This window comes from Bos indicus, chromosome 4, assembly GCF_029378745.1.
Source record: "Bos indicus isolate NIAB-ARS_2022 breed Sahiwal x Tharparkar chromosome 4, NIAB-ARS_B.indTharparkar_mat_pri_1.0, whole genome shotgun sequence".
In the NCBI taxonomy this organism is placed as follows: domain Eukaryota; kingdom Metazoa; phylum Chordata; class Mammalia; order Artiodactyla; family Bovidae; genus Bos; species Bos indicus.
In genome coordinates this window covers 91,973,589-92,000,972 of record NC_091763.1, presented here as the reverse complement: position 1 = coordinate 92,000,972, position 27,384 = coordinate 91,973,589, and the positions used below count along the sequence as shown (strand labels likewise).

General features: G+C 38.2%; 1 protein-coding gene across 4 annotated transcripts in view; it reads left to right on the top strand.

The window, feature by feature from the left end:
• The first annotated feature begins 8,099 nt into the window (after nt 1–8,099).
• ZNF800 (zinc finger protein 800) overlaps nt 8,100–27,384 on the top strand; it is a 51,099-nt gene continuing 31,814 nt past the window's right edge. For 2 of the 4 annotated variants that reach the window (XM_070788099.1, XM_019959029.2), the window contains exons 1-4: nt 8,100–8,772; nt 9,243–9,361; nt 14,401–14,496; nt 25,385–25,528. In XM_070788099.1, the coding sequence (XP_070644200.1) occupies nt 9,301–9,361; nt 14,401–14,496; nt 25,385–25,528 (301 nt within the window). In that variant the 5' untranslated portion in view covers nt 8,100–8,772; nt 9,243–9,300. Of the gene's footprint in view, nt 8,773–9,107; nt 9,127–9,242; nt 9,362–14,400; nt 14,497–25,384; nt 25,529–27,384 lie in introns of those variants that run through there. The other 2 variants (XM_019959028.2, XM_070788100.1) reach the window with 2 other exon arrangements.

Below are 27,384 nucleotides of genomic sequence, written 5' to 3'. Positions count from 1 at the left end.
CCAAAGCCTTTGACTGTGTGAATCACAATAAACTGTGGAAAATTGTGAAAGAGATGGGCATACCAGACCATCTGACCTGCCTCTTGAGAAACCTGCATGCAGGTCAGAAAGCAACAGTTAGAACTGGACATGGAACAACAGACTAGTTCCAAATCAGGAACGGAGTACGTCAAGGCTGTATATTGTCACCCTGCTTATTTAACTTATATGCAGAGTACATCAGGAGAAACGCTGGGCTGGAAGAAGCACGAGCTAGAATCAAGATTGCCAGAAATATCAATAACCTCAGATATGCAGATGACACCACCCTTATGGCAGAAAGTGAAGAAGAACTAAAGAGCCTCTTGATTAAAGTGAAAGAGGAGAGTGAAAAAGTTGGCTTAAAACTCAACATTCAGAAAATGAAGATCATGGCATCTGGTCCCATCACTTCGTGGGAAATAGATGGGGAAACAGTGGAAAGAATGGCGGACTTTATTTTTCTGGGCTCCAAAATCACTGCAGATGGTGATTGCAGCCATGAAATTAAAATATGCTTACTCCTTGGAAGGAAAGTTATGACCAGCCTAGACAGAATATTAAAAAACAGAGACATTATTTTGCCAAGAAAGGTCCATCTAGTCAAGGCTATGGTTTTTCCAGTGGTCATGTATGCATGTGAGAGTTGAACTATAAAGAGGGCTGAGCACCAAAGAATTGATACTTTTGAACTGTGGTGTTGGAGAAGACTCTTTCGAGTCCCTTGGACTGCAAGGAGATCCAACCAGTCCATCTTGGGGGAGATCAGTCCTGGGTGTTCATTGGAAGGACTGATGTTGAAGCTGAAACTCCAATACTTTGGCCACCTGATGCGAAGAGCTGACTCATTTGAAAAGACCCTGATGCTGGGAAAGATTGAGGGCAGGAGGAGAAGGGGACGATAGAGGATGAGATGGCTGGATGGCATCACCAACTCGGTACACATGAGTCTGGGTAGACTCCGGGGGTTGGTGTTGGACAGGGAGGCCTGGCGTGCTGCGGTTCATGAGGTCGTAAAGAGTCAGACACGACTGAGTGACTGAACTGAACTGACTTTGTAAAATGGGATAACATTTAACCTAGGATCTTAGTAAGGATTCAGTGAAAACCTAGAAAGCACTTAGCACTTTATCTGAATTCAATAAGTGACAAAATCATCTTTAGCTATTACTATATGTGTATGTGCTAAATCACTTCAATCGTGCCTGTCAGACTGTAGCCCTCCAGGTTCCTGTGTTCATGGAATTCTCCAGACAATGATAGTGGAGTGGATTGCCATGCCCTCCTCCAGGGGATCTTCCTGACCCAGGGATCAAACCCACATCTCTTATGTCTCTGGCATTGGCAGGTGGGTTCTTTACCACTAGTGCCACCTGGAAAGCCAAGCTATTCTTATAGTACAGACTAATTTATGAACAAACTCCATTATAACAAGTAATTTTTAAAAATGGAATTCATCTAAATGCTATCTGAAATGCATTTGAATGGAAGACCTGTAAGGCATGGTTTGGTGCCAACATGGCAGCATGGTACATGCACTGTACCACCTGGTCAGCAAGACCTAAGTGTGCCTTTAGCATCAGGAATGGAAACTGTAAGTCTATATCGGGGTCCTAGTAGGCAACGTATCTCCAGGGCAGCAACCCACTCCCTAGTGGAGTTGCTAGTAGGTTACAACCTACTTCCTAGTGTCCTTAAAATAAAGCATTATCATTTTTTTTTTTTTGTATCCTGTTGCTTGCGCAGTCCTTACGTGTTAAGTTCTGTAATTGATAATAGGTCAACAGTTTACTATTTGTCCTTTGAAATCAATTTTTCCATGACCCTTTCTAAACTTTCAGCCTCTGTTTTGGTCCATAATTTTATTTAAAAAAGTTATGAATATGTGTTGTAAAATGCCACATCATAATCAAAGCTAGCAAAATCTGGACCTGAATATATATGTCCCATAATTGGTTCTACTTGTTGTTAGGTGTTTATACTGTGTTTTAGAGAGATTTGTTTAGAACAGATGTGAAAATCTTCAAGAAAGAAACAAAATTATGAAAAAAAGTTAAGGAATCACCAAAGTATCTATACAGTGCCAGCAAAGTGACCCACTTAGTCAGTTTAAAGAATTGGTCTGACTACTTTTTCCTTGTTTTGCTATTCTTACAGGCATCATCAATCATTAAAAAAAAAAAAAAAAAAGCAAACCAGCAGCTTTAATTAGCTAGTATTATTCTTGAAATAATTATATATTGTGATAGATTTCATGCAAAGATCATCACAATAATTCCTTCCATTCTTATATGCATATCCCTTTGAAATGTGACTTGGCTACTCCTCCCATCAAGAAGAGAAATTTAAAATATGGCACCAATGAACCTATTCACAAAATAGAAACGAACTCACAGACATAGTTATCAGACTTGTCACCAAGGAGGAAGGGAGGAAGAGGGACTCGGCATTTGGGGTTGGCAAATGCAAACTACAACATTACATTCAGAATGGATGAACAACAAGATCCTACAGTATAGCACAGGGAACTATATCCAGTCTCTTGGGATAAAACACAATGGAAAAAAATAGTAAAGAATATATACGTATATGTGTGTGTGTGTGTGTGTGTATATATATATACGTATATATACGTATATATATATATATATGCTGCTGCTAAGTCGCTTCAGTCATGTCTGACTCTGTGTGACCCCATAGACGGCAGCCCACCAGGCTCCTCTGTCCCTGGGATTCTCCAGGCAAGAACACTGGAGTGGGTTGCCATTTCCTTCTCCAATGCATGAAAGTGAAGAGTGAAAGTGAAGTCGCTCAGTTGTGTCCGACTCTTTGCGACCCCATGGACTGCAGCCTACCAGGCTCCTCTGTCCATGGGATTTTCCAGGCAAGAGTACTGGAGTGGAGTGCCATTGCCTTCTCTGATATATATATATATATATATATATATATACACACATAAAACTGAGTCACTTTGGTGTACAGCAGAGATTGGCACAACACTGTAAGTCAACTGTACTTCAATTTAAAAAGTTTTAAAAAGAAGGGAAATTTATCTTCCCAATTTCTGAATATGTGCTGGCCTTCTGACTTTCTTTTACCAATAGAATGTGGTGGAAGTGGTGTCAAGTTCCTTCAGTTCCCACTCTATTTGCTTGGCATGCTGCCATTATATGAAAAAGCCCAGGATAATATTGAGGATGAAAATCTACAAGAGAAGAGAGAGGTCCAGCCAATAGTCAACACCAACTGCCAGCCATGAGAGCACCCAGTCAAGCTGCCAGATGACTGTAGCAGCTACATGCATGATCCCAGACAAGGCCAGACTAAAATGACTTTAGGGCACTGATTCTAGGGTGGTTTGCTGTGCCGCAATAATATATGTGTATATACATGCATGTGTGTGTGTATGTATATGTATGTGTGTGTGTATTCTCCAGACTTGAAGGTGATATGTTAATCATTAGATATGCACTTCCAGACTTTAAGTATAAAAAAGTTCCTTAAAGCTGTAATGATGTGTCACCTAGGTTGCTGCAGTGAACAACGAAAGGGAGACAAATGATTTTTCTGTGATGGTTTGTGCATAGTGTTTTTAGAGATAGGGTGAAATTCTAGGTGATGTTCAAAGTCTTTTTGTGAAATTCAATTAAATTCTTGTGATTCTAGCAATTCCATTCTCACTTCATGAGCTTACACATGACATTTTAATACCTCTCACAAATGACAGGATCTACTCACTCATCTTTCACATATGATATGATCCAAAACAGCTATGGTACAGTGTAGGCAACACAATATAGCCAATAGAACACAGTGGCTAAGGTCATGAGTTTCAGAGCCACACCGTTTGGGTTAGAATGCTGCTTCAGCTGCCTTTCAGCTGTAACCTTGATGAGTTATCTAACCATTCTGGAAAAGGAAAAGTTTTCATTCCAGTCCCAAAGAAAGGCAATGCCAAAGAATGTTGAAACTACCACACAATTGCACTCATTTCACATGCAGCAAAGTAATGCTCAAAATCCTCCAAGCCAGGCTTCATCAGTATGTGAACCATGAAATTCCAGATGTTAAAGCCAGATTTAGAAAAGGCAGAGGAACCAGAGATCAAATTGCCAACATCCATTGGATCACTGGAAAACCAAGAGAGTTCCAGAAAAACATCTACTTCTGCTTTATTGACTATGCCAAAGCCTTTGACTATGTGGATACAGCAAACTGTGGAAAATTCTTCAAGAGATGGAAATACCAGACCACCTGACCTGTCTCCTGAGAAATCTATATGCAGGTTAAGAAGTATCAGTTAGAACTGGACATGGAACAACAGACTGGTTCCAAACTTGGGTGAGGAGTACATCAAGGCTGTATATTGTCACCTTGCTTATTTAACTTATATGCAGAGTACATTATGTGAAATGCTGGGCTACATGAAGCACAAGCTGGAATCAAGATTGCCAGAAATATCAAAAACCTCGGATATGCAGATGATACCACCCTTATGGCAGAACGTGAAAAACTGAAGAGCCTCTTGATGAAAATGAAAGAGGAGAGTGAAAAAGTTGGCTTAAAGCTCAACATTCAAAAAATGAAGATCATGGCATCCGGTCCCATCACTTCATGGGAAATAGATGGGGAAACAGTGGACAAAGTGGCTGACTTTATTTTTTTGGGCTCCAAAATCACTGCAGATGGTGATTGCAGCCATTAAGTTAAAAGACGCTTGCTCCTTAGAAGAAAAACTATGACCAACCTAGACAGCATATTAAAAAGCAGAGACATTACTTTGCCAACAAAGGTCCATCTAGTCAAAGCTATGGTTTTTCCGGTAGTCATGTATGGATGTGAGAGTTGGGACTCTAAAGAAAGCTGAGCGCCGAAGAATCGATGCTTTTGAACTGTGGTGTTGGAGAAGACTCTTGAGAGTCCCTTGGACTGCAAGGAGATCCAACCAGTCCATTCTTAGGGAAATCAGTCCTGAATAATATCCACCGGAAGGACTGATGCTGAAACTCCAATCCTTTGACCACCTGACTCATTGTGAAGAAGTGACTCATTTGAAAAGACCCTGATGTTGGGAAAGATTGAAAGTGGGAGGAGAAGGGGATGACAGAGGATGAGGTGGTTGGATAGCATCATCGACTCGATGGACATGAGTTTGAGTATACTCCGGGAGTTGGTGATGGACAGGGAAGCCTGGCATGCTGCAGTCCATGGGGTCTAAGAGTCCAACATGACTGAGCAACTGAACTGAACCATTCTGTGCCTCAGTTTCTCCCCCTGAAGAATGGAGGATAACAAAATCTCATTGGATTGTTGATACAATTAAATGACCTCATGCCTGAGCCTAAAACATTAATTACTCAAAACATATCAGATACTAATATTGTTATTTTATAAAGGGAATGATCTAGGTTCTAGACTCAGTTCTGTTACTATGTGACCTTCAGAAAATCAGTTAACCTCTCTGGGTTTCAGTTTTCTATCTATAAAGTAAGGAATGTTACTAGATAATTTCCATGGCTTCATCTTTAAAATTCTATGATTCAGTGTGTTCAATATTTGTTTTACCCATATGCACATTCCAATTTTGTCTATAATTCTAATTTTTCAGAATATTTAAAACTTATTCTATTAGCAAACAATTTTGAGGACTCTCTAGTGATGACCATTTTGAAATATAAACATCTTTAATTCACATCTGGTCAGCAAACATTTGTAACTTTCACATATCTGAAGTAATGCCTTTTCATGTTTATGAAAATGTAGAATTGTATATTCATTTTTAAGCCCATGATAAATTTGCTTATTAAAGTAGATCTCCCAAAATTAAAATATTTCACCTCAAATTTTACCAAAGATCTCGTGTTAAATAAAACAAAAATTCCACTGTTAAGGGTCACATTATAAATTTTTTTCTATTGTTTTGCATAAGCATATTCCTCTGTGGCTCAGTGGTAAAGAAATCACCTGCAGTGCCAGAGCTGCAGGAGATGCAGATTCCCTTCTTGGGTCAGGAAGATTGGAGGAGGCCATGGCAACCTGCTCCAGTATTCTTGCCTAGAGAATCCCATGGACAGAGGAGCTTTGTGGGAAACAGTTCCTTGGGTTGCAAAGAATTGGACAGGACTGACCAACCTAGATAGCATGTTAAAAAGCAGAGACGTTACTTTGCCAACAAAGGTCCATCTAGTCAAGGCTATGGTTTTTCCAGTGGTCACGTATGGATGCAAGAGTTGGACTGTGAAGAAAGCTGAGTGCCCAAGAATTGATGCTTTTGAACTGTGGTGTTGGAGAAGACTCTTGAGAGTCCCTTGGACTGCAAGGACATCCAACCAGCCCATTCTAAAGGAGATCAGCCCTGGAATTTCTTTGGAAGGAATGATGCTAAAGCTGAAACTCCAGTACTTTGGCCACCTCATGCGAAGAGTTGACTCATTGGAAAATACTCTGATGCTGGGAGGGATTGGGGGCAGGAGGAGGGGACGACAGAGGATGAGATGGCTGGATGGCATCACCGACTCAATGGACATGAGTTTGAGTGAACTCTGGGAGTTGGTGATGGACAGGGAGGCCTGGCATGCTGCAATTCATGGGGTCGCAAAGAGTCGGACACGACTGAGTGACTGAAATGAACTGAAGAGACTTAGCATGAAAATATTAGAAAAATATTTTATTGGTTGTATGACAAACACTATCATGTGGGTGCAGCTTATTTTACTTTTAGAAATTGTGGCATTTCATTTTTAATTGGGATAATAGTTGCTTTACAATGTTGTGTTAGCTTCTGCCATATAACAACCAAGTGAATCAGCTGTGTGTGTGTATGTATATATATATATATATATATATACCCACATATCCCCTCTTGGACCGCCCTCACCAACACCTAGATGCATTTCATTTTAGTTTGATGTTTTGTATTGCTTGACAATGGGACAGATAAAAATGATCAAACATACTAAAGTGACCAGTTAAGTGTGCAGAATGAACAGGTGGAATTCCTTTTTAAAAAGATCATTTTTGTATCATTTTCCTGTCACCCGTATTATTAGGCTGCTAAAATCACTCAGACCTATGCAAATGCTCCATTCAGTGTATTTACAGTAACACATTTATTACTGGACCTAATACAAACTCTGAATTTTGAAAATAGATTTCAGTCACTCGATTGTTCTTCCAAAATACATCAGAACCTGTCTACTAAACGTTTTCACGGATCCGAAAACCAGCAACTTAATCATGAAAGTTTTCAGTGGATCGTGGGGGAGGGCGGGTGATTTTTTAAATGGACTTTTTCTTTCTTAAAATTTTCATTTTTGTTTCTGGAGCCGGGGAGAAGGCGGGGGAGTTGGCTCTCCCACCCCCGAGCACCCGCACACCGGGTTGCAGAATTTGACAGCCCACTGCGATCCTGGGGGGTTTTCCAAGCAGGATAAGCGCCGAAGAGAAGAAAAAGTGAGTACTGCCCACGTGACCCAACTTCACCTTCAGATGCCAGACGCCGAGCGCAGCTGCGATCAATACCGATCTTCCCGGACTAGACTGTTTTCCTCCCAAAGACCTGATAAAGCTCTGAGAGGCACACTTCGGTAATTGCTGGGTTAGGGGGAAAAAAAAAAAAAAAGTTCCACTTGTACCCTTTATAAATGAGCTGACAACTTTTTCGGAATCACCACGATTTACGGCTTACGCATTTGCGAAACCTCTTCCTACAGTTCTTTCCCCTTCTTTTCCAAGCCTCCCGGTTTCGGTTCCACCGAAGGAAGAAAAGCGATAGCAACAGTTTGGTTGCCCAGCAGCCCGTCTCCCGGGCCCAACCACTGCACCAGTGGCCTCGCACCTCCTGGCCGGCGAAGCCCAGGACTTCGGCTCCCCGTCCGCCGGAGACGTTTGAGAGAGCCGCGGGTCGGAGACACCCGGCTGTCGGCCCCCCGCCACCAGCCCGGTCTCCCTCTCCTTGCCCAGCCGCCGCGCGTCGCCTCTCCACCGGCGGGGGCGCCGGGCCGGGCGCATGCGCGCGACGCTCCCGGGCGTGCCGGCCACACTCCCCCCACCCACTCCGAGAGCTTGTCACTTCCTGCCCTCGCCCCATCTCCGTCCGGGGTCAGTCACTCGCTCCCTGTCGCTGCCGGAGAGTCTCTGCTTCCCCCTTCCTACTCGCTCCGCGGCGGTAGCTCAGGCTCTTTGGGGAGGGGGAGACCGAGAAAGCGAGAGACTGACTTAATAAAGTTTCCTGAAACAACAACTACTACCAACAAGGGCCCAAGGTGGGGGGAAACCCCCATCCTTCCCCGCCCCTCTCCAAAAGCCTGAGGGACCGTTGCAGGTGGAGCGACGCTGGGGGGAGCCGGGCTCCGGCGGCAGCCGTTGCCCGGGCGAGGGGCGCCTCAGCTCCTGCCCTCTTCGGTTCCAGCTCCTTCGGTGGCGGCAGCAGCGGCTGCGGGGCGGTTCCTCCTGTCAACTGCCTGCGCCCGCGCGCCGCCCGCCCTCCCGCCCAGTTCCACAGCGCGGAGGGACGCCGTGAGCCGCCGCGTCGCCTCGGGCCGCGGAGGGACGTGGTGAGCTGTGGCGCTTCCGCGTCAGCGCCGGCGGGGACTCTTTGGGAGCGCGTCGGGCCCGAACCCCGGTCCCTTCGCGCGGTTCGCCAAGGCTGCGCCAGGTGGGGCCCGAAGCCGCCTCCCACGCCAGGCTGTCCCCGCGGCCGCCCGGCCTGCTCTCCTTCCTTCCGCCCGCCCGCCGGCCCGCCCCAGGAGTTCAGTAAGTTGGGCGCACTTGGTTGGGGGACCGGGGCTTTGCCAGGGAGACCCCAGCGCACGTGCGTAGCGGGAGGGCCGGTGTGGGCCGGGCGCCGGCGGGAGCTACCCCTCGGCTGCCGCCGCGCCCCCCGCCCCGCGGGCCCCGGCGCTGGCCGTGCCCGCTGCGCACCGCGCCTCCATCTCCGCGCGCGCCCGCCCGGGAAGGCGAGGCCGCCGCCGCCGCCCGCGCAGCCGGCCAGGCCCTCGCCCTGCGCTGCGCGCCCGGGGCTGCGTTTCCGGGTAGGGCGATGAACCTGTGCGGGAGTTCGGGCTGGTGAAGCCTTCGTGCGTTTTTATTTTTCGGTTGGAGAGGAAGGTACAGGGCGCTGAAGGGGAAGCGAAGGGTGGGTGAAGGGAACGTTTCTGGAAAATGCAGCGAGAGCCCCCCCAGGAAGTTCAGGGCGAGTGACGGGTTTGTGCTTCTTTCAACAGCCAAGCCGCAATGAAGAGCTTCTTACAGTGAAAGGAAAGTAGGTCGCGCCCACTGAAAATGCCTTTAAGGGACAAATACTGTCAGACTGACCACCATCATCACGGATGCTGTGAACCAGGTATACCCCTTTCTTCTCCAGTGTCTTCGGTCTCCATCAGAGCCACTCTGCTCTCTGTTTTCTTTTCTTCCTCCCCAAGAAGTCATTCCTAACTAAACAGGCTATAATTTCCCCCAGCATAAAACCAGTTATGAAGCTAAAAGCTTGTACAAACAAGAGGTCTCCCTTGCTTGATCCCTTCAAAAAAGTACTGCAGGTGTCACCTTAAATCTTTTCCACAAGATCAATTACTCAATCCCTTTTCCTTCCCTTTCAAGGTAGTTTGTAGCTAGTAGTATACCCTCATGCTCTGTGAATGGTTAAAACTGAAGAGAAAGGAAAAAATAGGTAGTATTAGAATACTAGCATTTATTTTTATGAAACTTTTAAAAACTAGAAATTTCTTCTGCTTAAATAGTGTTGAAAGAGAATAATGCTTAAACCTAAGAATGAGGTTTAAGCTCATTAGTTTGGGCTAAGGAAAGTTTGTCGAAGTGCGACCTCTTAAAGATCATGGACAGAACACAGGATTGCAAAATCTGATTATTTAAGATAAATATTTTTAGGATATTGTTTAGAGGGATATTTTTTGACTATGAAACTAAAAAGGTGTTTTGGGAATCTCACAAGGAGTATTAGAACACTAAGAAAACGTGATATATAAACTATTGATAGTTTTTCTGCTTATTAGAAGTTTGTGCATTATTACAAACATTTAGAGGTACAGCTTAAAAAGAGAATCCTTGAATACACACTGTCACTAAACCAACTAAAGGCTGTTCTGTTAAGTTCAAAGGCAGTTGTTGAGCATTATTTTTGATATAAAAGTTCCAAGACTTTTTAGTACTTTTGCTTGTTTCTTGTTGGAGTATTTTAACTGCACCCAGTACTTGGTTTTGTCACAGTGAGGTTCATTTAGAGTACATTTTGATTAGTGGGGGAAAAATGGTGGTGTTAAAGGGGAAGAACTTCTATTTTCTGGAAACTTTCGTACATGTTAGAATAAAATTTGTATTATAATCCTATCCCCACCAATTTGCTGAAAATAACACCCTCTGCTAATAAAACAGGCAATCCCAGAGTGGAATCCAGTGTTTATTCAATTGCTCCCTGATCTGCCTACCTTTCATCCTCCTTTCTGCTGCACATTTTATTTGAAGTGAATATATATCCCTTATGTTTTACCAATTGTTGAATGGATTTTGCTAGTTTTGAAGTAGAAAACTGTGAATGACTTCTTATACTTCCACTCTTTCCCCCCGCCCCCGTCTTTTTATTCCATTTTTTTTGAGAAGTCGTTTAAGTTGAATTAGTTAATTAAATCATATTAAAGCTTGTTGCTTAGGAAGAAATGTATTTTGTCATTCATTTCTTTCTTTGACAAGTCTTTATTGAGCACCAGTTAGGTGCTAGGCACTGTTCAAGACAACGGGGATATAAGTGGTGAACACAACAGATAAGCGCACTCCTTCACGGAACCTTTGAGTGGAAAGAGATGGATGGATAAAGTAATTTGTGACCATACCTTATTTAGTGTATTCTGATAAAGTTTTCTAGATACTTTAAAGATATTTTCCAGAGATGAACTTTTTTTTTTTTGGGGGGGGGGGTGGGGGGTGTTGGGGGGGGAAAGGGGTGACATAGTATTTATTATTTTAATATAGTATTAGGAGTTACTTAACTGGTCTTCACAGAGATGAACTTTTAAATTTGTGTTGAAACTTGTGCTTCTTCTCCTCCCTCATTAACACAAAGTCAGATAAGTCGCTTTAATTTTAAAAATTCAGCTTTATTTTGCCAGAAACTTTTCCCATGCAGTTTATTTTTCAGACTGTTAGGTCAAAAGTGGTTGGTATTTCTTTGCTTTCTTAGTTAGAAGTAAGCACTTTCTGAGGGTTTAGTTCGTTGGAAAGGTAGAAGTGTAACTTATGAGGTAGTTTTAATTGTCATTATTTCACAGGAAGATAATGGACCAAGTGAGAGGATGTTTCCAGTATTGAGAGGAATAGGAATGGTACTTTTAAAAGAGGTTGCTCTCAGATGGAGGGAAGAAGGTGAAGTTATGTTTATGAAGTTCTTTTAATGAACTCTGCGGAGAAATCTGTCCTTTTGAATTATGAATAGTAGGTGAGTTCCTGAATGAGAGAGAGCAGTGTGTTTCTGGGGAGGTCTTAGTACGCTGGATCAATTTGTAGTGAGTGGTGGTGTTATAAGCCTATCAGTGTATGTAAAGTATATTCTTAGTTATGCTTTAAGAAAGTTTTTCTGTTAGAGAAATTTTCAAACATTCAAAGGTAGAATGCTTTAGGAACCTTACGTAACCAACACACAGCTCCATCAGTTATCAGTATGTGAGTACGTGGACAGTTGCTTTTGATCTGTATTCTCCCCTCACCACAGTTCCCTTCTTTATCCTCCAACTGCTTCCCCACTCACTATTAGTTGTAAGCAAATCTCAGACATCTTAGGTTGAAGAATATCTTAAGAGGCTTGTTTTAAGGGAGGAGAGACTCTTAATGCAAGTAGGTGATTCTGGGAAGTGTGTTCTTGGAAGGATGTAAAGAAAGATGTTAACCTCTGAGACATTGGGGTTTTTGGCTGGAGGGAGGTGCTGTTTTTTTTCCTTAATGGTCATGTGACCTGCTCTTGGGAGGCATGATAGGATATGCAAGAAATTTTATAAAATATTGACATACAAAGTTTTTTTAGGATTGAGATTATGTTTTCAAATGAAGAAAGAAATGGGACCTACACAGATGTGTATACCAGGTGGATATGTCCACTCATAACAAAACTAACCCTGGGGTTATTTTGAATGGTGTCTCAGGATGTGTATGTATTCTGGTGGTACCAGTGATGGTGGTGGGTAACAAAATTTTGCTCTAGCTTTAAAATGGTGTTGTCATGTGGAAGTGGAAATTAGTGGAAGGTTTCTGGAGCATGTACCTAAATGAGGAAAGGGATTGCTGAAGAGAAGTTTCCATTTTTTTCTCATATTTCTCCCTTATTTATTACTCTTTTTTCATTCTTGCTTTACAGAATTCTTGCCAGTTGGAGAGTCAGACCTTGGGACTTTTTAAAATTGTGTAATTTCCATCCTATCTTTTATTAGTTTTTGTAATCAGTTATTGGTTGTTAGAATGTACAAATACTAGAAAGAGATTCATCAAATCCAAATGATATCATCACTCTATTTACAAACATTTGCTGCTGTTTCTCTAAGGGGTTGAATTCTACTTCTCTTAGATTTTGAAAAAGATTTTTCATTTTTGGTGTCAGGAAAGCAGTTGACTTGTAGATGATGTTAATGGTGATAAAACATTTATTGAGTCTTTACTGTATTCCAGGTTCTGATTTAACCAGGAACCTGCATTAGCTAATATAATCCTCACACAACTCTATGATTTAGATACTTTTAATATTCACATTTTGGAGATAAGAATAGAGAAATCAAAGAGTGTAATTTACCCTAGCTGTATCTAGTAAATGGCAAAAAAGGAGTTTCAGCACAGTCAGTCCAGGTCTGGAATCTTTCCTTAACCACTGCGGTTAGTGCCAATGTTAGATGTTCTCAAAATGAGTTGTATTTGTGTGTATGTTTTTTAAAATACCCCCAAAGTGTCTCTTAAAATTGGGAAAATTTTGCTTAATGGAATGATTTGTTCCTGAGACACAGTTTTTCCTGTTTGTGTACACTGAACTTAAGAGTTGAAGCCTAGAAGAGAATCTAAGGGTGTGTCTATACACATAGCACAGCAGGCTTTATCCCCCTTATCAGACAGTTAAGAGCTTTCCAGGCCCAGGCCCTGAAGCAGTAGCAGCACCCATTACTGAAGTAACCCTCCTTATCTTCTCAGCACTGAGCAGATGATGGTAAAACATCATCTGGGTAAAGATGGTAAAACATTATAACATACTGAAAAAAGAAGTGGTTAAAATGACTGCTTTTTCTCCACCACAACTGTCTCTACCTGATGTCTAATGGAAAACTCAGTTTTCTTTTTCAGTTACCTTGTTTCTTATTACTATAACCTTACTTATTATATATTTATACTAATAATCTGAGTGTTGGCAAGCAGGGATGATGTAGACCTCTGTATATTTACAATGGGAATATTATTTTTACTTACTATAAGAAATGCATTCTTTCTAAAATGCATACTTCCAAAAGCCTGGGCTAGTGAAGTGTGAGGCAGAAAGTGAAAATCACCTCTATAAACCTGATCCAACAGAAAGAACCTTTGTTAAGTTTTCTTGGTATCCCACTGTCCCACCAGACATTTTGTGTTTATATTAGCATTTATACATAAACACACATATACATTAAATTTATTTCTGTAGCTATTGAAATATATATTAGTAAATTTGATATCGTATTTTATAACCTGCTTGTGTTGCTTAACAATGTATTATTGACATCCTTTGTTGTCAGTACATGTAGGTCTTGCTCATGCTGTGTAATAGCCGTGAGAGATTCTGTTGTATGGATATTTCATAGTTTATTTAGTCTGGTTCCTTCTGAGCGACTTCTAAGTTGTTTGAAATTTTTCTCAATTATTTATAGTGCTGCAGAGTGCTGCAGTGAACATTCTTATACATCTGTAGTTGTGCACTTGACCAGTTCTTTCCTTAGGCAGTAGTTTTTGAGTTTTGCTCTCATAATTGCCAGAGAGCTGTACTAGATTGTCTGGAGAGTTTTGGAATGGTTTATGAGGGGTGGCAAGGCTATTATTGCCCTAGAATTTTGGTTAAATGTAGTAGCTCTTCTTCAAGGGGAATAAAAAGGCAAATATGACTAATATGTACTAAATAACACCAAAATAGATCTTTGCAGTTGAACTTAATGCATAGGAGGCTTAGTTTTACCTTGAATTGAGAAAAATTGTAGTTATATGTTTACCATTATTTTATTTTGCCTTAAAGCTAATGGTGAAATACGTACAAAAAAGTGTGATTGTCATTTAACATGATTATAGCAAACCATTGTTTTACTTCAATAGTAAATGATTTGAATAACCCTTTTTTGTGGGGATTGGGGTGGGTATTTGTCTTCCATGTAGTTTATATCCTGGAACCTGGAGATGCTCCTTTGTTACAGCAACCACTACAGACATCCAAATCTGGTATTCAGCAAATAATTGAGTGCTTTCGATCAGGTATGAATGTTTTAGGATGTATTTTCAATCTTCACCTTAAAATTACCTAGAAATCCTTAGAAATAATTTTTAAAAAATGAAATATATACATTGATTTTCTTTATAATATACTTTTGTCATTTTAAAAAAGTGGACGAGTAAATATTGCTTGATTAGAAATTCTTTTTCAGTACTATATTATTATATACTAATTTAAAAAGTGTTCAGAATGATTTAAAGAAATATGTGGTATATTTACTGGTAAAGTGTCTCTTAAAGATTCATTGTTATTTTTTGGCATGTTCTTTATAAACTCTCAGAAGACAGTACTAAATTATACGAGGTCTTTATGAGCTTTGGCAGGGTAGATTATTTACTCGGAATGTCTGAGATGTCTCTTGTTCTAGATTAATTACTTTATCATCTCTGTTTATGTAACTCACCATCTCCTACCTAACCCTGGAGTTTCACTGTCTTTAGTAGAGCATGTGATAGAAAAAAGACTTACTCTAGCCCTGATATCTTCACATATATTTGTTTAGCTTTTCTTTCCATTATATTACTATAATAATGGATATATAATAAGTATATTTGTGCAGTTACAATCCAGCACTCTAAAATAGGTATTGCTCACTAAGTATAAGTGGTTGAGAACTATTAGAAGTCCTACCAGTAAGGTCTTAGGTTGTTGTGATTCTTATATCCGCTTGTCCACCACTTGTGGATTTGGCTTCTTTGACATCATAGGGTATTAAATAAAGTATGAACTAGCAAACGCACGTGACTGATGGACACCTAAGTGACGGATATCCTAAGTTTAAGGATTAGAATACCTTTCGTTATTATTTTAAAGGTTACTATATCTTAATGAAAAAATTCTGAGATTCAGAGAATTTATATGAAGCCACTTGTATTGATGAGAAATTTTTTAAGATATTTATTTTTAAATCATTTTAAAGAGAAATAGTATACATTTGATTTATTTTAGGATTCTAAAAAATAGATTGTTCCTTTAAGTTAATTTCTGACTCTTGAGAGTCATTTCTTAACACTTTTCATCTGTAATCCTCATGGCGTTGCTTTTATGTATTTAAATCAGTATTTCATGTATGCTATAACAAATACCTGTGCTCATGCTGGATGGTGGTATAACATATTTTATTGTGTTTTTTTATTGCCTTTACTTTTGATAATTGCCCTTGGTTAATGGAAATAACTAATAGGTCAAATTCTCCTATGGTAAATACAGTTAAAATTTTACTAATTAGAGGCAACATTTAAGTATGTTTCTGGCATAACAGGAAAATGGTTAGTTTTTAATTGCAGTAAGAGTTTCTGTTAGCTACTTTTAGTACAGAGATAAAAATTCTTTTTGTTCTTTCTCATATCATGGAAATGAAGATAATAACTTCACACTTAGTTATATTCTTCGCCTTAGGTTTCTTTTTTAAAAATTTGCAATTTGAAATTTTACTATATCAGTTTATTACAATGTTATTTGATTAAGAAGTTAAAATTGTTTCATTTATTTGTGCTTTATCTTGAAAAAAAATTCCTTTTCAACAAGATCTTGTACCCCAAATATATATATTTTTTAACCTTGGAAGGTGAATATTTAAAAATGAAATTATTTGTTTTCTCACTGCGCTGTGGTTGTATTGGTTTTCTGTGTTTGCCATTTCTTTACTAAGATTAAGGAAGGGACTGTGAAATAGATAATGTGCTCTTTCTAAAATGTCTCTGGCAAATTTGCCTTCTGAGCTTTTTTTTTTAACAAATTTTGAAAATACTATAAATTCTAAGTACTCAATTATTTAAATTAGAGATGGTTTAGAAATACGCTAAATGGTACAAAGAAACTAATTTTGGATTAAAAAAGACTGTTTTACTTCACTAGTGTATCTCATAGCTAAGTAATTCTGATTTCCTGAGGATAGTAATCTCTTACATATCTGGATAATCTCAGGTCTCCTAAGGTAGCTCTTCTTTAGCACAGAGGTATTTAAGCCTCTGCTGACTGAAACCTTGGGAGGATGAGGTAGAAGTTTGGACCACATGACAGGGTCTAAGATACCTTGTCATTTTGAGACTTGTAGGTTTCTCCCAAGCAGCCCCTCAGTGACTAATCTCTTTCTAGGCTGTTTCCATAATGGCTTGGTTACACACATTTCATTTAAAGAGCTATAGTGGTGTTTTGTATCTGGCAGATAATTGAAGATAGAACTTTGAAGTCATGCTTTTGCTCTTGTTAACATTCAGAAGCTCAGCCAGGTTGTGCAGTAATGATGTGTTAGGATATCTCTTAATCTTCAAGCTCAGATAGTTGTCTTCAACTCCTGTATCAGCTCTGTTTAAGGGATTTGTGGTCTCCTGCCTATACCGGGCTCTCTGTGACCTGGTATGTATTCCTACCTAAGCTGGAAGTTCATAAAAGGCTGAGGAAGGAGTTGACTTAACTTTTTAGGTCCACCAGCCTCATGTGTGCTGTACTGATTGGTTGTACTGACTGCTTGACCAGTTTTGACTCATTTTCTTTGCTTCCTACTTCAGCTTTTGCTTTGGACTCTTTCTCTGGCTTTAAATTACAAATACTTCTTGACTTGTAATCTCTACTTTTATCTGCTTGACTTAAAAGTTAATCTGAATAGACTTCTTTTTGGACTAGGTAATATATGTATGTGTGCGTGCTAAGTGGCTTTAGTCATGTCCAATTCTTTGCAACCCTATGGACTATAGCCCACCAGGCTCTGTGCATAGAATTTCCCAGGCAAGAATACTGGAGTGGGTTGCCATTTCCTATTTCAGGGGATCTTCCGATCCAAGAATCGAACCAGTGTCTCCTGCATTGCAGGCAGACTCTGCCCACTGAACCACCTGGGAAGTCCTATGTAATATATACCTGTGGCTTAAAAATAATAATACAGAGATATGAAAGGATATACAGAAATATAGAAATAAGTATCTTTGCTCAGATAGTACTAATAACATGGTTTGTGTCTTCTTCCAGAGACCCTCTACCCATATATGAGAATATATCCCTTAACTTTCTTCCTGATACAAGTGGTAGCTGACTGGGTATTTAGGTATCTTTGGCTTTAAACAGTACATTCTACTGTTGTTTTGACATCTGTTCATATATAAATATCCTATATTTTTTAGAAGGCTGTCTGTTTTGCACCTACCTACAGCTTTTCTACTCTGAAATCTCTGATGCTTGGGTGACTTGAGACAGGCTGTTTGCTCTGAAGCCAGGATTCAGGTACTACCTGGACTATTCCCTGCCTTTTGCTTGAGCTTTTCTGTAGTTCTGTCAGTACTTCTAGGATCATGTCAGTGACTTTTTGTCTTCCAATTTTCCCTCCTTTCTATTAACTTTAAAAAAAAAAAATTGAAGGTGAAATATAGTTGATTTATATTGTTATGTTAGTTTCTGGTATACAGCAAAGTGATTCAGTTATATATATGTGTATATATGTATATTCATTCTTTATCATATTCCTTTCCAGTTTGATTTATTATAGGATATTGAATATAATTCCCTGTGCTATACAATAGGATCTTGTTTATCCATTCTGTATATAATAGTTTGTATCTGCTAGTCCCGAACTCCAAATCCATTCCTCCCTCTGTTAACTTTTATTTTAGCTTCCTTCTTTTCCCATCCTCTCTGCCCAAACTAAAACAAAATTTTAAATAACAAAAAGATGTATTTCCATAACATATATAAAAATTGATTTAATTGAAATTAATATTCTTTCTTCGTCTCATAGTCTTCTGGTAGAGGCAAAGAAGCTGTGGTATGCCGTAAGGTTAGAGACAGAAAAATGGGAAGAGGGGAGGATAATCATTTTGTTCAGTATTCAAAACTGGCCCTTAATATGAAGTTGGCATCTTTTTTTTGAGTTTTTGAAATATATCTCTTTTTACAATATTATACAATTGACTTGAACAGCATAGGTGTGAACTGCATAGGTCCACTTTTTGTGGATTTTTTTCGGTAGTAAATATTACAGTACCAGATGATCCTTGGTTGATTGGGTTGAATCCCAGGATGCAGAACTGAAGATATGAAGAAAGGGAGTATAAGGAGGACTGTAAGTTATATGTGGATTTTTGACTGCATGGAGAGTTGGCATCCCTAACTCCTGCATTCCTTCAAAGGTCAACTGTATTATAGAAAAAGACACTACCTATAGAATACACTACTACGATGTGCAAGAAACAGTGTCTTTTTTGAATCTTAGGGAGGAGTAAATTATAGTGAAAAGTGAGAATTGGCTTTGTGTGATGTTTGCTATTGTCGTTATCTAACTGAATTTTAAGTTTGGTCTTTAGTTTCTTAGAGATTTTGTTTGTTTTTTACTGCTAAAGTGACATTTCTCTGAGTTAATGTAAACTGTGACTGGATGGTGATGCCCAAGTCCTGATTCTGTAAGCAAAAGCTTGGGATCAAAGTATGACTTATCAGAGGTACATATCTGCTGTATTACATGATGGATTTTTTTGCTTTTAGTTGATACATAGCAATTGTAGGAAATTTAAAATCAGATTGCATATTTTGGGGATAGATAAGAAAAATGTAGCTTTATTTTATTTGTTATTACATTCATCTTCAAAGCATCTTACCTGAGGCTGTGTTCCTAGGAGAGCAGCCATTCGTGTTGGTTTGGGAATTTCTCAAGGGCATAGATCATATCCTTCACTTTCATGTCTTCAGTGAATAACATTATACCTGGTATTTAATAGGTGTTCAATAAATGTGTGTTAGACTAAACAAATGTTTCACCAGATAGGCACTAAAATAATTTCATTCTGCTTATAAATTTATTGTAGCATGTTGCAGTGTTCATAATTAACTTAGTAATTTTTTTTTAACCAACCCTTGTAGGTAGTGGTTTTAAGAGAACAATTTTGAAGTTTTCTTATATTAAGGATGGATGATCAGTTAGAAATTCCCTTCATACTGGTCTTGGAATTCAGCAGGTGTGACAGGAATTACAGATTTGCTTGCAGTGCTGGGAATGATATTGTGGTTCAACAGTCATCCTAAAGAAACTGAGTTCATGTGTGAATCAACAATAAAGCATACAGTATACTATTTAAAAACTGTTACTGATGCAACTTAAAACCGTTATTGCTGCAACTGATATGTTGTTCATTGAATGACCAACATATCAGTATATTAAGGGAGAAGAGGAAAGCTTCTCTTTGTTTGGGCTTCCCTGATGAGCTGGCTCTGATGGTAAAACATCTGCCTCCAGTGTGGGACACCCAGGTTCAATCCCTGGCTTGGGAAGATCCCCTGGAGAAGGAAATGGCAACCCACTCCAGTACTCTTGCCTGGAAATTCCCACGGACAGAGGAGCCTGGTAGGCTACAGTCCATGGGGTCACAAAGAGGCTGGACTGAGAGACTTCACTTTCATTTTGTCTTAACTAAACAACTTATATTTTATTAAAACATGTGGATACTATTTTTGAATGTAAACTATGCTACAGCCTCTTCAGAGGATTGTCTCTTAGCACAGAAGAGTTAGAATTAATATTATGTTACGTCAAGCATCTGACATATAACCTAATGTGAAATTGAATACTGATTCTTTTTGAAAAAAAATTTTTTTTAAACGTTTATATCAGTATATACAGTGTATTTTACTTTAATTGCTAGCACAGGATTAAACCTTCGATGAGGTTTAAATTTTATTGAGCGCCCATTATGTGTGAGAATCTGAAATGTTCATTAATTAGTTACAGGCTTCAAAAGCCTTCTCTTTGGAGGGCTGGTTTCTCAAAAGATACTGAATTGATGATCTACGTAAACGGTTTGTAAGTAGTATGTAGTGATTTCTAAGATGATTTAAAAACCTAAGGTGAGAAAGAGAGTTATCAATATAGGAAAAGGAATAATTAGCAGTAAGGCAGCACGGCTCTCTTTCTCTCAGGATTAAGAGTTGTGGAGGAATTTTTGTTGCTGTCTGGGTGAACTTTGGTTGCTGTCTTGTCTCTTTTTTCAGGTTATAGTAGGTTTTAACTATTGGCAGAGGCACAGTTGGTTGGCTGTGTCAAACTGTTAGTGAGCAAAGCAATCAGAAAATGGTAGCTGATTAGAATAAAGCCATTATGTCCCCATGGGAAACCAACAAAACCTTAAATGGTAACTGAAACCAACTTAAGGAATAACTTTTACCTGTGTTTATGAAATGAGGGCACATCTTATTTTTCTCATTTGTAATACATATAAGCAGAATTGGAAAATCACTCAGGTCGCATTTTTGACTTTCTGGTTAACTTTATACAGACTTTTAAAAAAATTTATAGGGAAGATTTTCTTAAACCTAGAGAGAGCTCACAAGTATGTCTAACAAATGCCCATCAGGCGTGGTCCTGAAAGCTGTGAATACAGTGGTGAACACCAAAGGTATCTTTTCTGCCCTCTTAGAGTTTCCAGTTTAATGGAGATAAAAGTAACTAATCACAAAATAGTGAGATAATATAGTATAGGTGTACAGGGTACTCCAGGAGTATAGGGGAAGAATTCTTAACAGGAAACAGGAGGGGTCTGAGAAGGCTTCCTGGATGAAATGACACCTAACCTGGAATCTGAAGGATTATTAGAAGTGGGCCAGACCAGGGAAATAGGGAGAATGTCATAGGCAGAGAGAAAGAAACATAGAAGGCATGAACAGTGAGAGAATTTGGTGAATCCAAGGACCTGAAAGAAATTTGGTTTGCTTGGATCAGCACAACTGTGTGTGTGTGTGTGTGTGTGTGCATAAGTGGTGTGAGGGTGGTAGAGTATTTTTTGTGATCTGATAATTAAGATTAATTAGTCAAGGTTAGAATCAAATACCTTTTTTTTTTCTTACGGTTGATTGAGATAACCTGGTAGATGATACCTGATTTAGGGATGCAGTCTTAAGTTTTCACAAGTAACGTTTTTTATGTATAATTTCATGTTGTACTTTCTAGTCATAGCTAAACCTCGTTCAGATTGTTTCTGTGTCCTTCAATCCTTTTAAACAGTTTAGTATCTTTAAAGGCAGAATTGAATTTGTAGTATGGGTCTAGCTGGTTTTTTAATTTAGGATTAAAATATGCAAAATTTTCCCATGTTTTCTTCTGTCTGGTAATACACTCACCTATACTTACTAAGAATTATATGTAGATCAGTTATACAAGTTTATCTAAAGTGTTTTTTTATCATCAGCCTACCTCTCATAGTTTGTCCGTCACTTATAAGGTTAACTATGAACTAAATATATTAGCAGTTTATTGCCAATATATTTTGTAATGTGAAATAGACTAGAGAAGTGTACGTGTGTGTGTGAACTTACTTTTACACAATGAATAATAACACAGTTATCTTCTGAATCTTTTAAAATATATGTTTTCTGGTTTTGTGGTAGTATGATCTGGTGAAATAAACTTTGAATTGGATTTAGGAAGTGGTAGAAATTATTTCATTATATATATATTTTTTCCTCAGTAGAAATCTGGATTTATAATTTAATTCTTCTGGAATTTAGGTTCATATTTTCTTTCATATTCTCCGAGATAGGTTTGGTTTGTTTCATAAGATGAATAAACCAAAGTGCACACAGCTTTAAGGTCACACAGCTAGATGATATCAGAATTGGAATCTCTAAAGACTTAGTAAAGTTATGATAATGTGGTAATCTTTTTGCAATAAAAATTTGAAGGCTAACGTCTTCAAAATGATGATAAAATGCAACATGATGAAAATTAAAAATTAAAGGTAAACAAATTGCAAAAGATTGAATCAGAAATGCTTAACTTTTATGGATCCTACAGTATTAATTATGCTACTGAGATTGTGTTTATTCTCTAGTAGTCCCAAAGCTTAATAGTCACTGTGCACCTGGATAGTCTTCGTGGTATTTTTCAGGACTCTTCTGCTTTTTTCCTATTTAATTCAATATTTTTATCCTTTTTTTTTTTTTTTTGAAGAAACTGAAGGCTCATTAATTAGTGAACAGAAATCAATTTTGTCCATTTGCCTGTGTCAAAGACCAGTAGGAAGTAGTGACAAAAGAGGTTCTATTTGTGTTTTATTTTAAATACTTCAGGAGTGCTTGTTGCTGTTTATTTTCTGCCTGCCTTTTGATCTTCGGTCATAATGGTTAGATTCTGTAGATAAGTGGTTTTCTTCAATGAATATTTATTCAGTGTTATTAGAGCTGAGAACTTTGTAACTGTAATAAGACAGGCTTGGTCTTGGCCACTTTGGAATTTATAGTCTAGTGGAAGACAGGCTTTAGTAGTTCTGTGAATATTTAATTAATTGCAATTAGGGTGAGTATTTGAGGGAGAAAGGCTTTGGATAAATTTCTAGTAGTATTAAGACACCTAAGCAAAATTCAAAACCATGGACCAAAGATTCTTTACTGTCCACTAAATGATCATAATCCCATGTTGGCCCAGAACCGCAAGTAGTTTGAGCTGAATTTAAAAAGAAAGGCACAGACAATCTTGTGAGACAGTTTTGACCTTCTTTAAGTAATCAGGGGGAAATGTGTTACTTCATGTTTGCTTCGTAGTACAAAAGAGAGCTGGAAGAACCAGCCAAAAACTTGGGTTGAGGTGGCATTTAATTCTTCTGTACCACTCCAGGTCTGTTGCATCAGAATCTCCAGGAGTGGGTCATGTACATTTTTATTACCAGGTCATTGTGATGATCAAGCAGATATTAGAACCATTGTCAAGACATCCCAGGAGTTGATTGGCTGCTGAATTAGAAAAAGACCATCAGTTTCAGGTGTCCTAACATCCAAGTGATAAAATTTTGCTTAGAATGTAGTTTATATTTTTAAGTTTTTTTTTAAATTTTATTTTATTTTTAAACTTTACAAATTGTATTAGTTTTGCCAAATATCAAAATGAATCCGCCACAGGTATACATGTGTTCCCCATCCTGAACCCTCCTCCCTCCCCATACCATCCCTCTGGGTCGTCCCAGTGCACTAGCCCCAAGCATCCAGTATCGTGCATTTAACCTGGACTGGCAACTCGTTTCATACATGATATTTTACATGTTTCAATGCCATTCTCCCAAATCTTCCCACCCTCTCCCTCTCCCACAGAGTCCATAAGACTGTTCTATACATCGGTGTCTCTTTTGCTGTCTCGTACACAGGGTTGTTGTTACCATCTTTCTAAATTCCATATATATGCGTTAGTATACTGTATTGGTATTTTTCTTTCTGGCTTACTTCACTCTGTATAATAGGCTCCAGTTTCATCCACCTCATTAGAACTGATTCCAATGTATTCTTTTTAATGGCTGAGTAATACTCCATTGTGTATATGTACCACAGCTTTCTTATCCATTCATCTGTTGAATGGCATCTAGGTTGCTTCCATGTCCTGGCTATTATAAACAGTGCTGCGATGAACATTGGGGTACACGTGTCTCTTTCCCTTCTGGTTTCCTCAGTGTGATGCCCAGCAGTGGGATTGCTGGATCATAAGGCAGTTCTATTTCCAGTTTTTTAAGGAATCTCCACACTGTTCTCCATAGTGGCTGTCCTAGTTTGCATTCCCACCAACAGTGTAAGAGGGTTCCCTTTTCTCCACACCCTCTCCAGCATTTATTACTTGTAGACTTTTGGATCACAGCCATTCTGACTGGCGTGAAATGGTACCTCATAGTGGTTTTGATTTGCATTTCTCTGATAATGAGTGATGTTGAGCGTCTTTTCATGTGTTTGTTAGCCATCTGTATGTCTTCTTTGGAGAAATGTCTATTTAGTTCTTTGGCCCATTTTTTGATTGGGTCATTTATTTTTCTGGAGTTGAGCTGTAGGAGTTGCTTGTATACTTTTGAGATTAGTTGTTTGTCAGTTGCTTCATTTGCTATTATTTTCTCCCATTCTGAAGGCTGCCTTTTCACCTTGCTAATAGTTTCCTTTGATGTGCAGAAGCTTTTAAGGTTAATTAGGTCCCATTTGTTTATTTTTGCTTTTATTTCCAATATTCTGGGAGGTGGGTCATAGAGGATCCTGCTGTGATGTATGTCGGAGAGTGTTTTGCCTATGTTCTCCTCTAGGAGTTTTATAGTTTCTGGTCTTACGTTTAGATCTTTAATCCATTTTGAGTTTATTTTTGTGTATGGTGTTAGAAAGTGTTCTAGTTTCAAAATAAAAAAAAAAGGGTCATACATTATTGAATTTCTCATCTGCAACATTAAACGCTAGAATATGAGAGGAGAAAAGACAGACTGTCTAATATAAATTATTATTCTTATGTGAAGGCATAAGAAAGAAATAGAATGCATGAACCCCTATGTTCATCACAGCACTATTTACTACAGCCAAGACATGAAAGCAACCTAAATGTCCATCGACAGATGAGCAGATAAAGATGTGCATATATACAGTGGGATATTACCCAGCCTTAAGCAAAAGGGACACAGACGTATAGAACAGTCTTTTGGACTCTGTGGGAGAGGGCGAGGGTGGGATGATTTGGGAGAATGGCATTAAAACACGTATTTTACCATATGTGAAATGGATCACCAGTCCAGGTTCGATGCATGATACAGGGAGCTTGGGGCTAGTGCACTTGGATGACCCAGAGGGATGGTAAGGGGAGGGAAGTGGGAGGGGGGTTCAAGATGGGGAACATGTGTACACTCGTGGAGGATTCATATTGATGGTTGGCAAAACCAATACACTATTGTACAGTAATTAGCCTCCAATTAAAATGAATAAATTTATTTAAAAAAAAAGAATGTAGTTTATAACTTATTTTTGAGTATAGTGTGGTAGATAACTGGCAGTGCCTGCATTTTGTTTTTAAGGTGTAAAACCACACTTTTGGATTGTCAGCAGTGATTTTCCAGTTTAAAAGTACATTTTAAAGTTACCTTTGTGTTCTCTTTTTTTCCTCAGGAACTAAACAACTTAAGCATATTTTATTAAAAGACGTGGACACTATTTTTGAATGTAAACTATGCCGCAGTCTCTTCAGAGGATTGCCAAATTTAATTACCCATAAAAAATTCTACTGCCCACCAAGTCTGCAGATGGATGACAGTAAGTTGTATTCATATGTTCCTTTATGCGTTTACTGTTTGTTCTTACACTGTAGCTGCACATTCAAATTAGAATGGTATCAGTACCTGGTTACAGATGACTTAGTGATGGTGAACAAAATAAAATACTTGATTCAGTGTCATATATTTGGTTTCTTAGAGATAATTTAATATCTATTTTTTAATATCTGTCATTTGGATTTTGCTAAAGACAAATGAAGTTAGATTTTTACTACGTTTATTTGTATTAAAACATTGGGTATTGTTTTTGAATGTTTATGTGAATTACACCGTTTATATTCAGGATTTTTGTAAATTAAAATATTGATGCTTGATAGGGGTGTTTGTATTTTTACTTCTTAGCAGCTTGTTACCAGATATGACTCACTGTTTACTTAGATTCTTCTTAAGTAAATGAGAAGGTTGAAAATAGAGCAAAGAATGAGTAAATAAATTGATTTTTGGGGTATTGTGGAGAGCACTAAAAATATTTGATAATCTTTCTAATGTTTTCTGGGTCTTGAAGATCAGTTTTATTCTCAGTGAAATTGACTTGATATATCATTTTATCAGAAATTGGATTGTGTTGCAAGCTAACCTGAAATCTGAAATAGCTTTATGTAATGAAGGCAGGTAGTACGCTAATGAACTTTTTGTGTAACCAAGTGTTTGTTGAGTTAAGTATATTGTCTGTGTATGATTAAGTTGCAGTATATGTAATGATACTATTTTCTTGCTTTAAAGAGCTAACATAAATTCCGTAAAGTATTTTATTAAGTCATAGATTACTTTCATTGTTTTTTGTTCAGGGATTTAACTCTTGTGGACTTAACAAAACATAGAAGTTATTTTGTCAGTTTGATATTTCAGTTACATTGTGGACTTTGTGCATTTTTCAACTTTACCTTTTGGGGATGGGAATGGAGTGCAAAACTGCAAATAGCAAAAGTACCACTTTAATTATTAGCATGAAGTGATTTAAAATATAGGAAATAGATGAAACAAAAATTTCATATTTGTCTTGAAGTTTTTCTTGCCCCTGTTAGATTTTACTATACTTCTTTTATCCTTGAGATGTAAATGAAAAGGCAGTCTAGAAATTAGTTTCAAATCTAACCTTGCAATTAAGGAACTAGTAGGAATTTAATTAACTTTCTGGTAGTTATTCTGTGTTAGTCTTTGGTGTGGACTAAAGTTTAGTTGAATTTTAGAGGGAAATAGATAAATGGATTTGCTGATTACTGTATATTCTTCTGTAATACTTATTCTAGAAATACTTCTGTGAAAGTATTCTTCTTACAGACACTACTTTATCCATTTTAAAAAGAAAGATTAGTAGACTAGAAGAATGATAAGTCATTTTTTGATTTCTAAGTTGTCATCAGATTTGATACTGTATTTGTAGCTAGATTTTAGCATTGTATGTAGGAACATAACCAATATTAGTCAACTCTGTTACAATAGAAATGTTAGGTTGCCTACAGGCAGAGTAATTATATTGCACAATAAAATAAAACTAGCTCTGTTTTTGGAATTAATTTGTAGTTTTTAATCATTGGTTTAATAGAATTGTGCCATGTTAAGACATGTAATAGGACTGAATTTAACAAACACTTCTATACATCATCATTTATGTTTCTAAGTTTTCCTATAAAATCTTTTTCATTTTCCATAGGATGTTCAAATGTCCCCATACAATTAGATTAGATTATTATGGATTAAGTTAATAGGAATGCTGTTATGTTTTCTAAAAAAAAAAAAATGATTTTTATACTAACATACTTCATGGTATTTTATCCATCTTGGGTTATGAGAACTTTTGACTTTCCTTTGCTAGCCTAAAAATATGAAGTATTA